This window comes from Prionailurus bengalensis, chromosome D3, assembly GCF_016509475.1.
Source record: "Prionailurus bengalensis isolate Pbe53 chromosome D3, Fcat_Pben_1.1_paternal_pri, whole genome shotgun sequence".
Taxonomy (NCBI): domain Eukaryota; kingdom Metazoa; phylum Chordata; class Mammalia; order Carnivora; family Felidae; genus Prionailurus; species Prionailurus bengalensis.
This window is the reverse complement of record NC_057356.1, coordinates 19,395,214-19,408,334: the sequence shown is the minus strand read 5'-3', so window position 1 is coordinate 19,408,334 and position 13,121 is coordinate 19,395,214. Positions and strand designations below refer to the sequence as shown.

Below are 13,121 nucleotides of genomic sequence, written 5' to 3'. Positions count from 1 at the left end.
GCAGTGTCTGTAATCAATAACTCTGAAGGGGCCAGAATGGTACCTTATGGTCTCTCCTTTCCTGTATCCACACACTCCAATACTGTTACTTTTCTTTAGATTAATAGCCTCTGATTAAGAATGTATACTCTGGAGGCAGACAGGCTTGGCTTCTGTCCAGTTCTGCCTCTTACTGGCTGTGTGTTCTTGGTCAGGCCACTTAACTTCCCCAAGCCTCAGTTTGCTCATCTTTAAAATGGAGACAGTACTGCCTGCTTTACAGTATTGCTGTAAGGCTTAAAGGAGATCTGTCTATACAGTGCTCAGGGCAATGATGAGTATACTTTAATATTGTTAGAGATCCAAATAAAGAATGCAAAGTGAGTTTCTCTCCATCACTCAGCTTGAGGAGTTTTCACTTGTTGTAATGTTTATAACCATCTGGATCTCTATAGTAGTGTTTTTTCCCACCTAACATAGAGGTCATTGGAAACCCATGTAAAGTATTAGATGAGATGACATTTGTGATATGCTCTGAGTTCCTCAGTGAAACTCCATCTAATGAGTGGAGGAGGGGGGCAGTAGTTTTTATGTTTGAGGATATTACTAAGATTTTGATAATGGCTGGCTAAATCAGTAGAGCATGTGATTCTTGATCTCAGGGTCGTGAGTTTGAACCCTACTTTGAGCATAGAGTTTACTGAAAGAAAAAAAAAAGAATTTGATTATGCATTACTTAAGTAGACAGAGGAAAAAATATAGAAAAATATTTAACAGGATATCATTGAAAAGCTGTCTTGTCTTATTGTTGCCTAGCTCTAGTGTATGACCCAGAGAAAAGTATTACTAAACCATTTTTCTTTGGCTTCCTTAAGCAGAACGTAGAATGAGGTGGAAGAGTATTGTTTCTCTATTGGTGTAAAACTCCTATTACTTTACCTTTTTTCTGTATACTATTAAATGAATGGTGTAGCAGAAATGTTTCATTCTAAAGATATCCCAAGTAACTGAAATTCTGTTCTTATAGAATCATTCCATTGCGTCCTAAAGATGTCTTTGATGTAATAATTTTACTAACTTTTGGTCCTTGAGTATATTCTTTGTAACATTCCATGTGATGAATGGGAAGTATACATAAAGCCCTTGGCACTCTGTCTGCTATATACCCAAGTACAAGATTGTCTCCAGGAAAGCTTTCTGTGATTGTTTTAATTTGAGTTTTTTTCTGACTGGCAAACTATGGGTATTCCGATTTGGTGGATATTTCTTGAAGACGAATTAAGAGAGATTGTCCATGTCATTTCAAGGAAAACAGCTGGTCATATTTGTTGCCAGTGCTAAAATGTGGGCTTTCAAGTGAATGTTAGGATTTGGGGAAACTTGTATCCACCGTTGCAAGCTTGGCAGCTTCCCATATTTAAAGAGTTTCCTGATGAGATCACTGGGGATATAAACAAATGTGACTTTTAAAAAATAAATCCTATGATGACAGATGTCAACATTTGGAAAATTCAGGTAACTCAGTGAACACTGAGTATGACCAATGCATGATCTTACACAGTCACATATGGGTAAAAATCTATTTAAAATGTCAGGTAGACTAGGAGATTTTTATTTTTTTTAATTTTTATTTATATTTATTATTTTTCAATTTACATCCAAGTTAGTTAAAATATAGTGCAATAATGATTTCAGGAGTAGAATCCAGGGATTCATCCCCTACATATAACACCCAGTGCTCATCCCAACAAGTATCCTCCTTAAAGCCTCTTGCCCATTTAGTCCATCCCACCACCCACAACCCCCCAGCAACCCTCAGTTTGTTCTCTATATTTAAGAGTCTGTTATGTTTTGTCCCCCCTCCCTGTTTTTATATTATTTTTGCTTCCCTTCCCTTATGTTCATCTGTTTTGTATCTTAAATTCCACATATGAGTGAAGTCATACGGTATTTGTCTTTCTCTGACTAGCAAATTTCTCTTAGCATGATACACTCTAGTTCCATCCACATTGTTGCAAATAGCAAGATTTCATTCTTTTTGATCGCCAATACTCCATGTATGTATGTATATATGTATATATGTGTGTATATATATACACATGTATATATATGTTGTGTACACACACACACACACACACACACACACACACACACATATATATATCCATTGTTTATCCATTCATCTGTCAATGGACATTTGGGCTTTTTCCATACTTTGGCTGTTGTCGATAGTGCTGCTATAAACATTGGGGTGCACCTGTGTCCTTTGGATAAATACCTAGTAGTACAATTGCTGGGTCGTAGGGTAGTTCTATTTTTAATTTTTTGAGGAACCTTCATACTGTTTTCCAGAGTGGCTGCACCAGTTTGCATTCCCACCAGCAATGCAAAAGGTTCCTCTTTCTCCACATTAGGCTAGGAGATTTTTAATGGACAGAATAGGAAAAGTTTATTCACATGGTTTCAAATTCCACATTGCACCTAACTTTTAAGTAGCCACCACTTACTACATTTTGGTATAGTACCAAGGAAAAAGTCTCAGTTGTCTAAAAAGCCATAGTTATCTATTTTAATATCATTAAAACAATCTTTTCCAGCTACTACTATCTGTGAGGCTTGTTCTTTTTTATTTTGCAATAGACTGAATAGAGAAGAAATGAGAATCTAGCAGTCTTCTATTTTGTTTTAAGTTTATTTTTTGAGAGAGAGAACATGTGCGTAAGCAGGTGGGGAAGGGCAGAGATGGGGAAGGAGAGAATCCCAGCAGGCTCCACACTGCCAGCACGGAATCCAGCACAGGGCTCAATCCCATGACTGTGAGACTGAGACCATGACCTGAGCCAAAATCAAGAGTTGGATGTTTAACTCACTGAGCCACCCAGGTGTCCCTAGCAGGTGCCCCTAGCAGTCTTCTATTAAGTCAGCTATCAAAGAGATATGGAGAAGTATAAAAACACTGCTGTTCTTCTTCCTTTTCCTTTTTTTTTTTTTTTTGGTTTTAGAAAAGAGTTGTTTTTCATGAAAATATGTCATATTGATACGTCCTGGGTTTATTTTTATTTTTAGTTCGTTAAATATTTTAAATATGTCTTAGTTTAAATTTCCATTACGATAAATGTCAATAGATATAAGCCACATAAAGAAAAGCTCTTTGGGATCCTCAGTAATTTTTAAGAGTGAAAAGGGGCTCCAAGACCAAAAAGTTTGATAATCACTGTTACAGATTCTTTGTTAAACCTTCTGAGCATGAGACCCTGTGGTACATCTGGAGGAAAAAAACTGTCAGAAGAGCCAACTGGCTACCAAAATTTCCTAAGGTCTGACTTTGTTTTTGTCCACCTATAATCTTACTTGATAGTTTTATGACATGCACAAACTCTGCAACTGAATCTCATTACAGATGAAAACTTTTGTCAGCTCAGTGAATTAGAGCTGGCCAGAAATAAAGTGTAATTGATTTTTTTCAGTGACTCATGATCCATCACACTGAGCATCTCAGAGACTCATGTTACTAATATGGGCCCAGGCTTTTTTTTTTTTTTTTTTCCTTTGTAGAAATCTATTTGGAGACTGTTGCAGATTTTGTTTGTTTTAAAGAATATGAGCTTTGATTTCATTTCTTTGTATTTCCATGTCTATGCATGGCATATTAGATCCTGCTAGTACAGATAATCCATGTGTACTGGTGAATTCCCAGACTCTTCAAAGCAGGACATAACCTTGAAATCCCCAGTTCTGAGTCAAGATATTTGGCCAGTCCACTTCCCATTTTACTGCTAATTGATTACTGATGTCCTCACCTTACACTTACTCAGATGAAAATGGATTCTGATGGTTACTTAACCTATTTAGTATAACCCGATATAAAAATTTTAATATCATTTCCTGGAATTTACCAAGCAAATGAGAATATTAGACTAGGTAATTTACTCAGCTCTATTGATAATGTCTTTTTAAAAACTGATACTTTTTAGTGCTTTTCAGTAGGGAGGGGAAAATGTGTATTTGCTAGTATATGTGTAAAAACTCCCTGATTTCAATATTGTTTTCAGGCAAGAGGAAGAGCGAGGCCGGGTGTACAACTACATGAATGCTGTTGAGAGAGATTTGGCAGCCTTAAGGCAAGGGATGGGACTGAGTAGAAGGTCCTCAACTTCCTCTGAGCCAACCCCAACGGTAAAAACCCTCATCAAATCCTTCGACAGTGCATCGCAAGGTAATTTCTTATACCCTATGCCATGGGCAGGCAGTCATTATTCACTTACCATCAATTCTCTGGCCTGGTTTGATTTTCTTTACCATCCTACTCTCTAAGCCTCATCAAATTTCATGTAGTATTAATGAGTTAGTCTTACAGTCAGGTGACTTTAGCAGGAGACTTAGGGTCTGTTCAACTTCAGACATCTTGGTCTCAGACCTGGTCTTAAGATAGTCTTGGGATTTTGAGTGTCTTCTCTGTGCCTAAAATCTTCCAGATGTATGAATTCAGCTCTTTCCCTTCCTCTAAATTCCTATAAGTCTATAAATCCAAAGGCCTGCTTGACATTGACACTCAGGTATCTCCTACACATCTTCTGTCCAAAACCACACTCTTGTCCTTGAGCTTCAGTCTTTCCCCTTGTAAGTGGCAGCACTGTTCTACCCAGTTAATTAAGCCAGAAATCCTCCTTCCTTAAATCCTTTTTCTTTCTCACCTCCATATGTCGGTCTAGCCTCTAGCAGACACATCTTTGTTCTGTCTACTTCTCTCCATCTCTAGCAGCACAATCAACTGCTAGTACCAACCACCATATCTTCTAATTTCAGTTCTCCCCATTTCATTTCATGACAAAAAGATCTTTTTTTTGCTTAAACTCCTTTAGCTGCTTTATTATAGTTAGAATGAAATACAGATCCCCAGATGCCTACGTGGTCTGACCCTGCCTTCCTCTTGCCTCAGTTGGATCACTCTTCCCCTGCTCTCTATACTCCTGCCTCACTGGACTTCAGTCCAGAAATAAGTCAGGCTCCATGTCACATGGGCTGTTCTGTACCCAGAAGCTCATTCTTCCTACCTTCAGATGCCTGCCTCCTTTTCATCTCTCTAATCCTCAGCTCTGGGAAAGGGAAAAAGATGTAGTTTTTATGTTTGCTTATTTATTTTGAAAGAGAGAGTGAGCACAAGCAGGGGAAGGGGCAGAGGGAGGAGAGAGAAAGAAAATCCCAAGCAGGCTCTGCACTGTCAGCCTTAGCCTGACGCGGAGCTCCATCTCACAAACCATGAGAGCATGACCTGAGCTGAAATGAAGAGTTGGATGCTTAACTGACTGAGTCACCCACGCACCCCAGGGATGTAGTTTTTAAAAACAACTAAATGGGGGACACCTGGCTGGCTTAGTCAGTAGAGCATGTGACTCTTGATCTCAGGATTGTGAGTTTGAGCGCCACGTTGAGTGTGGAGATTACTTAAAATCTTAGGGCTTCTGGGTGGCTTAGTCAGTTAAGTGTCCAACTCCTGATATCTGCTCAGGTTGTGATTTTGAGGAGGTGAGATTGAGCCCCATGTCGGGCTCTGTGCTGAGCATGGAACCTGCTTGGGATTCTCTCTCTCCCTCTTTCTGCCCCTTTCCCACTCACTCACATGTGCTTGTGCTCTCCTCTTTCTCTTTCTCTTTCTCTTTCTCTTTCTCTTTCTCTCTCTCTCTCTCTCTCTCTCTCTCTGTCTCTCTCAAAATAAGTAGACATTTAAAAAATAAGTAAAATCTCAAAAAAAAAACAACTAAATATAATGTGTCGTAAAATTTATATTTTCTTCTAAAAATTCTTTAAACTTCATGATAGGCTTTATTCTAATTCACTCTAATAATAGAGTTTCTATAATCTATGTTCTATGACTATACACAAATCAGTTTTCTTTGACTTAAAATCAGAGCAAAAGTCACTTGTATACTCACACACACTGTTGGTACAGATGTTTTGGAGGACAGTATCTTCCAATTTAAAATGCCATATTCAGAGACCCTGAAGTTCTCATACATAATACTGGAACAAGTTTATAAAGATCCATAGATACAGCTATACACACAAAGTTTTCAATGTAACGTTGTTTGAAAAAATGGAAAACCTGAAAATTGCTTATGTGCCCATTTAAAGGATTAAGTCAGTTATGACCCATTAGTACAATAGAATACTGTGCATTTTTTAATAAGGATGAGGTCAATCTCGAAGTACTGATGTTAAAATATACCTGCAATACTTTATATAGTAAGTTGCAGACTAGTATAGCGTGATTTTGTTTTTTAAATACGTAGATTTTTGCACTAAAAGTGCAGAAAGATGCACTTGGAACTCTTGTTAGTGGCTACCTCTGGGTAATATGATGGACTAAGATGAAAGAAAGACTTACAAAAATCTATTCTTCTAAAATGAAATAATAACGGAATGTCTACACTAAAAGTCATGCAGTTATTCAAAATATTGATGAAACGAGCTCTAATGCAAAAAGATGATAAATCTGCTTCTATACTGATCTTTTTGAAAAAACAATATTATAGGGGCGGGCGCCTGGGTGGCTCAGTTGGTTGAGCGTCTGACTTCGGCTCAGGTCATGATCTCTCAGTTCGTGAGTTCAAGCCCCGCGTTGGGCTCTGTGTTGACAGCTCAGAGCCTGGAGCCTGTTTCAGAATCTGTGTCTCCCTCTTTCTCTCTGCCCTCCCCCACCCCTCTCTCTCTCTCTCAAAAATAAATAAACGTTAAAAAAAAAAAAAAGATGGGGCGCCTGGGTGGCACAGTCGGTTAAGCGTCCGACTTCAGCCAGGTCACGATCTCGCGGTCCGTGAGTTCGAGCCCCGCGTCAGGCTCTGGGCTGATGGCTCAGAGCCTGGAGCCTGTTTCCGAGTCTGTGTCTCCCTCTCTCTCTGCCCCTCCCCCGTTCATGCTCTGTCTCTCTCTGTCCCCAAAATAAAATAAAACGTTGAAAAAAAAAATTAAAAAAAAAAAGAAAAAGCAATGTTATAATAAAATATATCTAAGTGACTCAGCAGTTCCACTGCTTAATTATATGTGCAAAACAAGTTAACATAAGTATTCAGATAGTTGTACACAAGTGTTCATGGCAGCACTTTTCACAACAACCAAAATGTAGAAACAACCCAAATGTCCATTAATCGATCAGTGGATGAACAGAATATGGTGTGTCCATCTGATGGAATATTATTCAGCTATAAGGAGGAATAAAAGAAGTACTGATACATACTACCATGTGGAAAGCATGCTAAGTGAAAGCAGCCAGACACAAAAGACTTCAGGTTGTAAGATTGCATTTATAGGAAATAGGCAGAATAGGTAAATCCATAGAGACAGAAAGCAGTTTGGCGGTTGGCAGGGGCTCAGGTAGAGATCAATGGGAAGTGATTGCTTAATAGATACTGAGGTTCCTTTTAGGGTAATAAAGATGTTTTATAACTAGGTAGAGGTGATGATAGTTACACAATCTTGTAAATATACTAAATACCATTGAGCTATATATTTTAAAATTACTTTCTATTATGTGAATTTTATCTCCTTAAAAAAAATGAATCTAAAAATAGCTGTTTAAGGGACGCCTGGGTGGCTAAGTCGGTTAAGCATCCAACTCTTGATTTTGGCTCAGGTCATGATCTCATTCATGGTTCATGAGATCAAGCCCCCACATCGGGCTCTGAGCTGACAGTGCAGAACCTGCCTGGGATATACTCTCTCTCTCTCTCTCTCTCTCTCTCTCTCTCAACATAAATAAACTTAAAAAGAAATAGCAATTTAAATATAAGTGCTTGGCTGCCTTAAAAGGTCCACAGTGATCTACAGTGATCTACTTCTTCATCTTTTCTCACTGTGTGATATGTCTGATTTCATTGGTTTGTCCTGTTTTGTATTTAATTTAACTTCAAATGAATAACCATTTTTATGCACCCTCTACCAGAATTTGTACCAAGCCCAAGTATCTAGAAGTGAGTAAATTATGAATCCTACTTTTGAAGAGTTTAGTTTAGAGAGGGACACTGACATGCGAGTGAATAATTACACATCATGCATTAAATGCAGACCAGAAAATACTTGTGAAGTGATGAACTCCACAGGAGAACATGAGAAAAGATGAATAGGAGCCCAGCGTTCCTTTGTTTCTTGTTTTTGTTTTCCAGTGTTCCTTCGTTGAATGTGCATCCACTGTGGGTCAGGCTTCTCACCTGATGCCTTTATGGAAATACTCCTCTTGGGTTTTTTGAACTTGAATTTCATTGGCTTATGGAGCTCTTTAACTACAAAAGTTAATTAAATGGCAAAGATGAAATGACTGGCATAACCAAGGTTGAGAATCAACGCAAGGACTCTGAGGAACAGGCAGTCCACCTAGTGTCAGGAGAAGCACCACCCGCTAGGCACAACTGTGTATGTGTTGTGGAGGTTAGACGTCAGGACGGTTTCCAGGGGAGCCAGAGCATTGGATAATTTGGGAACCTTTCAGGGGAGACCAGTTATGAAAGCGTCCACTGTATGGTGATACACTCAGTATTTGTTTGTTTTTGTAGTACCAAACCCTGCTGCAGCTGCAATTCCTCGAACGCCTCTGAGTCCAAGTCCTATGAAAACCCCTCCTGCAGCAGCTGTCTCCCCTATGCAGGTAAGTGTCCATGACCATGTAGGCTGTGAGGACCTCAGCACTTGAAAGTCCTCTTCACAGTCATTTACAGTTACGTTAGGGGGGCAGTGACAACCTCATGAGGGATGTACTTGGAATTGTGAAATGTTGTAAGTATCCTTACATTGAGATAAATTATGTAAAGGTCGATTGTGTTGCTCTTCTGAAAGCCTCCAATAATAGCAGTAGCTAACAGGGGTTGAGTAATTGCTGTGTGTTCTACACTGTTCCAAATGCTTTATAATGTGAATTCATTTAATCCTTAAAACAGCTCTATTGAGTATTTGGTACTGTTCTTACCCCTAGTTTTCACATATAGAAACTGAGGCCCAGAAAGGTTAAGCAGCTTGCTGAGGATCATATAATGAAGAAGTAATAGAACTGGGATTCGAACCTGGGCATGTGGTTCCAGGGACCATCTCTCTAAGTAGAAGCTGTAGTTGGCATGTCTGAGTCTCTACTACGTAACAAATCACTTCAAAGCTTAGTGGCTTAAGACAGCAGTTGTATTATTTTTCACATTTCAGTGTTGACCAGGCAGTTCTTTGCTGGTTTTGCGTGGGCTCACTTCTGCAGCTGCATTTAGCCGTAGGGTGGTCTGGGGCCTGGGTCACCAGGGATGGCTGGGTCACTCTCTCCATGTGGTCTTTCCTCTCAGGTTCCTTCATGGTGCAGTGTCTCAAACTCCATGAAGGTGAATGTGGAAGTTAGCAAAGCCCCTTAAGACCTAGTCTTGGAACTTGGACAGTGTCACTTCTGTCCCATTCTTTTGGTCCAGCCAAGTCATAAAGCTAGCACAGATTCAGAGTGGGAGGGTTCTGCACAAGGCATGAATTCAGAAAAGTGTGGTTCATTGTGGACCATTTTATATCACAAGGGCATTGCTAGCACAAGGGCATTGCTAATCCATTATAGACAAGTCTCCAAAGTTGCTCTTCGACCACTGTGGAAATGCAGACCAGAAGCAAGGCACATGGCTATTGCTCTGTAGTGCCCAAGAGGCCCTCTCACTGTGCTCTTGTTGGTTAGCTACTTTTGGAAAGAATGGTTCTGGTGGAGTTTTTCCACTTAGGTGAGAGTAGCCAAAGAAAAAATGGCCTTCAACCTAGTACCCTGTGATACAGGGTAGCCTTGGCCATAGGGTTTGGGAGCATTTTATTTGTGAGTGGAGACTTTTGTTCTGTGTTAACTATTATTGGCCATGTATTTTGCTAATGAATACTTTTTTTTTTTTTTTTAAACTTTCTCCTGTGTGACGTTTGGGGTAAAAGTGCACTCCTGCATTTGTAATGCTGCAAGTTAGTGGCTCTGTATTTGCATGTATATAGAAGGTGTTATGCTCTTAATTTTCAAGAAGGCAAGGGAATTCCATATCCCATCTATAGATGTAATGCTTTTTTTTTTTTTTTAATGTTTGTTTATTTTTGAGAGAGAGAGATACAGAGTGCGATCAGGGGAGGGGCAGACACACACACACACACACACACACACACACACACACACACACAGAATCTGAAGCAGGCTCCAGGCTTCGAGCTATCAGCACAGCCCAGTGTGGGGCTCAAACTCACAAACTGCGAGATCATGACCTGAGCCAAAGTTGAACGCTTAACCGACTGAGCCAGCAAGGTGCCCAGATTTAATGCTCTTTATGTGCTCTCTGTTAATCACACTTTTTCTAAAGACCTCAAGATACAAATAAAAGCAAAATAAAGGTGCAAAGTATAAACTTCAAATAAGGTGAAGTTTCTTTAAATGGTATATGTCAGTTGAAATTTAATGTACAAAGCATGACTTTGTAAATCTTTGTAAAGATAGGAGGTAAAAGATCTCTGTAAGTTGAAAAAGTTAATAATTACAAGTCCCATTTAGTAGCTTTGTAGTCCTTGGTTATTTATAGTTAGCACAGTGCTTCTCAAACCTAATTGTGCATAAAAATCATAGATTCCTGGGCTTCATCCTAGTGAATGAGAATCTCTATGGAATAGGGCCCAAGATTGGCATTGTTAGTTTCCAAAGCTCTTTGAGTGGGAATTCTTCTAGCTGTGCAGGAGTGGCGGCCAGATTGCTCTACCACCCCAAGCAACTTGAGCACTGGACAAATTATAGGAAGCAGTTATATTCAGACACATACAACAGGCAGTACAAGACTGTGATCCATGAGAACAAGTTAAGAAAAGTCCTGCTGGGTCCACACGTGTCCTGTAGGGAGGTTTCAGATGGTGGTACAGGGGAGATGAATCCAGATAGAGCTGGGAAGGGGGAACTAGTTGGGTCTGAAGAGACCCAGATCAACATTCAGGAAGAATGAGAGAGCTAGAATTTGCAGGGCAGAGGACCTGGGAGAAGGGAGCTACACAGAGGAAGGGTCTAGAACTCTGCAGAGGCATCCCTGTGAGTCTTTGCTTAAATGCCAGTCACAGGGTGAATTCTCACAAGGCTGCATGAACAATTTTCAGGAAATAGAATTACCAGGGAGCTGTCAAGCAAACACTTCCCATAGTTCACACAGGGCAGGGAATCGTTTGAGTTGTCACTGGTCACCATGGAGAAATCTTGCAATACTTGGAACATTCGTTAGAGACCCCTAAGGGGCACACCATGAAGTAGAACTAAATAGCAGCTCTTGAGTAAACACTATGCTAGACCTACCTTAAAAGACCTTAAAAATAAAGCTCAAAAAGACCTAGGAGATCCATGAGTAACTGGGGTACTCAACCTCTCAAATACTTCTCAGTGACTTTCACCTCCTGGTAGTCACACTCTTATGGAACCATGTTGGCTGGACTTCCTGACTCACTTCTGATGAATAGAATATGGCAAAAGGCATGGGATGTCACTTACAAGGTGAGGTTATAAAAAGATTAGCTATGTCTTGAGGACCCCTCTTGCTAACTCTTAGATCTAGTCACTCCAGTGAATAATTTAAAATTGAAATACGGGGGCTCCAGGTGGCTCAGTGGGTTAAGTGTCTGACTTAGACTGGGGTCATGATCTCACAGTTCATGAGTTTGAGCCCCACGTCGGGCTCTATGCTGACAGCTTGGAGCCTGGAGCCCGCTTCGGATTCTGTGTCTCCCTCTCTCTTTGCCCCTCCCCCTGCTCGCACTCTGTCTCTCTCTCTCAAAAATAAATAAACATTAAAAAAATTTTTTAATTGGAATACTTAGCAATACATTTAACAAAATACTGTACAAGATCTGTACAGTGGAAAGTATAAAACATTGCTGAGAGAAATTAAGTAATAAATGGAGAGATATATTCATGGATTGGAAGACTCGTTGTTATTATCTTATAGTTCTCCCTTACGTTGATCTGTAGATTCAGCACAATCCCAATGACAGTCCTGCATGCTATTTTGTAGAAATTGATAATAAAAATTTAAATTTATATGGAAATTCAAAGGACCCTGAATATCCAGAGCATCTGGGGGATAAAAAAGGAAACAAATTTGGAGGACTTATACTACCTGATTACAACACTTACAGTAATCAAGACAGTGTGGTACCAACCTAGTTTGTTTATTTATTCATTTTTACAAAGTCTTTATTAAGCTGGTAAACTCCCCATCCCACAAATAGCTAGAGTACCAGAAGTTGCAGTTATTGACGTAAGTTTAAACATAGACATTAGATCAGCAGAATAGATAGAAAATCCAGCAATAGGTCAGTTGATTTTCAACAAAGGTGCCCAGGTAATTCAATGGAGAGGGATAGCCTTCCCAACAAAGGATTCTGGAACAGCTAGAATCAACATGGGGAAAGAATAACCACAACCATTACCTCAAGGCATGTATAAAAACTGAAACTGGGGCTCCTGGGTGGATAAGTTGGTTAAGTGTCCGACTTTTGATTTCAGCTTAGGTCATGCTCTCACAGTTCATGAGTTTGAACCCCGCATCGGGCTCTATGCTGACAGTGCAGAGCCTGCTTGGGATTCTGTCTCTCTCCCTCTCTCTCTGCCCTTCCCCCATGTTCTCTCTTTCTCTCTCAAAATAAACTTAAAAAAAAAAAAAAACCAAAAAAACCTGAAATTGACTGTAGACCTAAATGTACATGCTAAAGCTACAAAACTTCTAAATGAAAACATTAGAGAAAATCATCCTGACCTTGGAGAAGGCCAGGATTTCTTATTTAGGACACAAAAAGAATGAATTATAAAATAAAAGTAATAAATTGGGCATCAAAATTTGAAACTGCTCTGAGAGATAATTAAGAAATGAAAGACTGGGGCGCCTGGGTGGCGCATTCGGTTAAGCGTCCGACTTCAGCCAGGTCATGATCTCGCGGTCCGGGAGTTCGAGCCCCGCGTCGGGCTCTGGGCTGATGGCTCAGAACCTGAAGCCTGCTTCCGATTCTGTGTCTCCCTCTCTCTCTGCCCCTCCCCCGTTCATGCTCTGTCTCTCTCTGTCCCAAAAATAAATAAATAAACGTTGAAAAAAAAAATTAAAAAAAAAAAAAAAAGAAATGAAAGACTGGAGGGGTGC

General features: G+C 39.8%; 1 protein-coding gene across 2 annotated transcripts in view; it reads left to right on the top strand.

The window, feature by feature from the left end:
- Positions 1-13,121, top strand: part of SPECC1L (sperm antigen with calponin homology and coiled-coil domains 1 like) — a 143,398-nt gene that overhangs the window by 72,496 nt on the left and 57,781 nt on the right. For both annotated transcript variants that reach the window (XM_043557898.1, XM_043557899.1), the window contains exons 8-9: positions 4,032-4,195; positions 8,526-8,617. In XM_043557898.1, the coding sequence (XP_043413833.1) occupies positions 4,032-4,195; positions 8,526-8,617 (256 nt within the window). The remainder of the gene's footprint in view (positions 1-4,031; positions 4,196-8,525; positions 8,618-13,121) is intronic.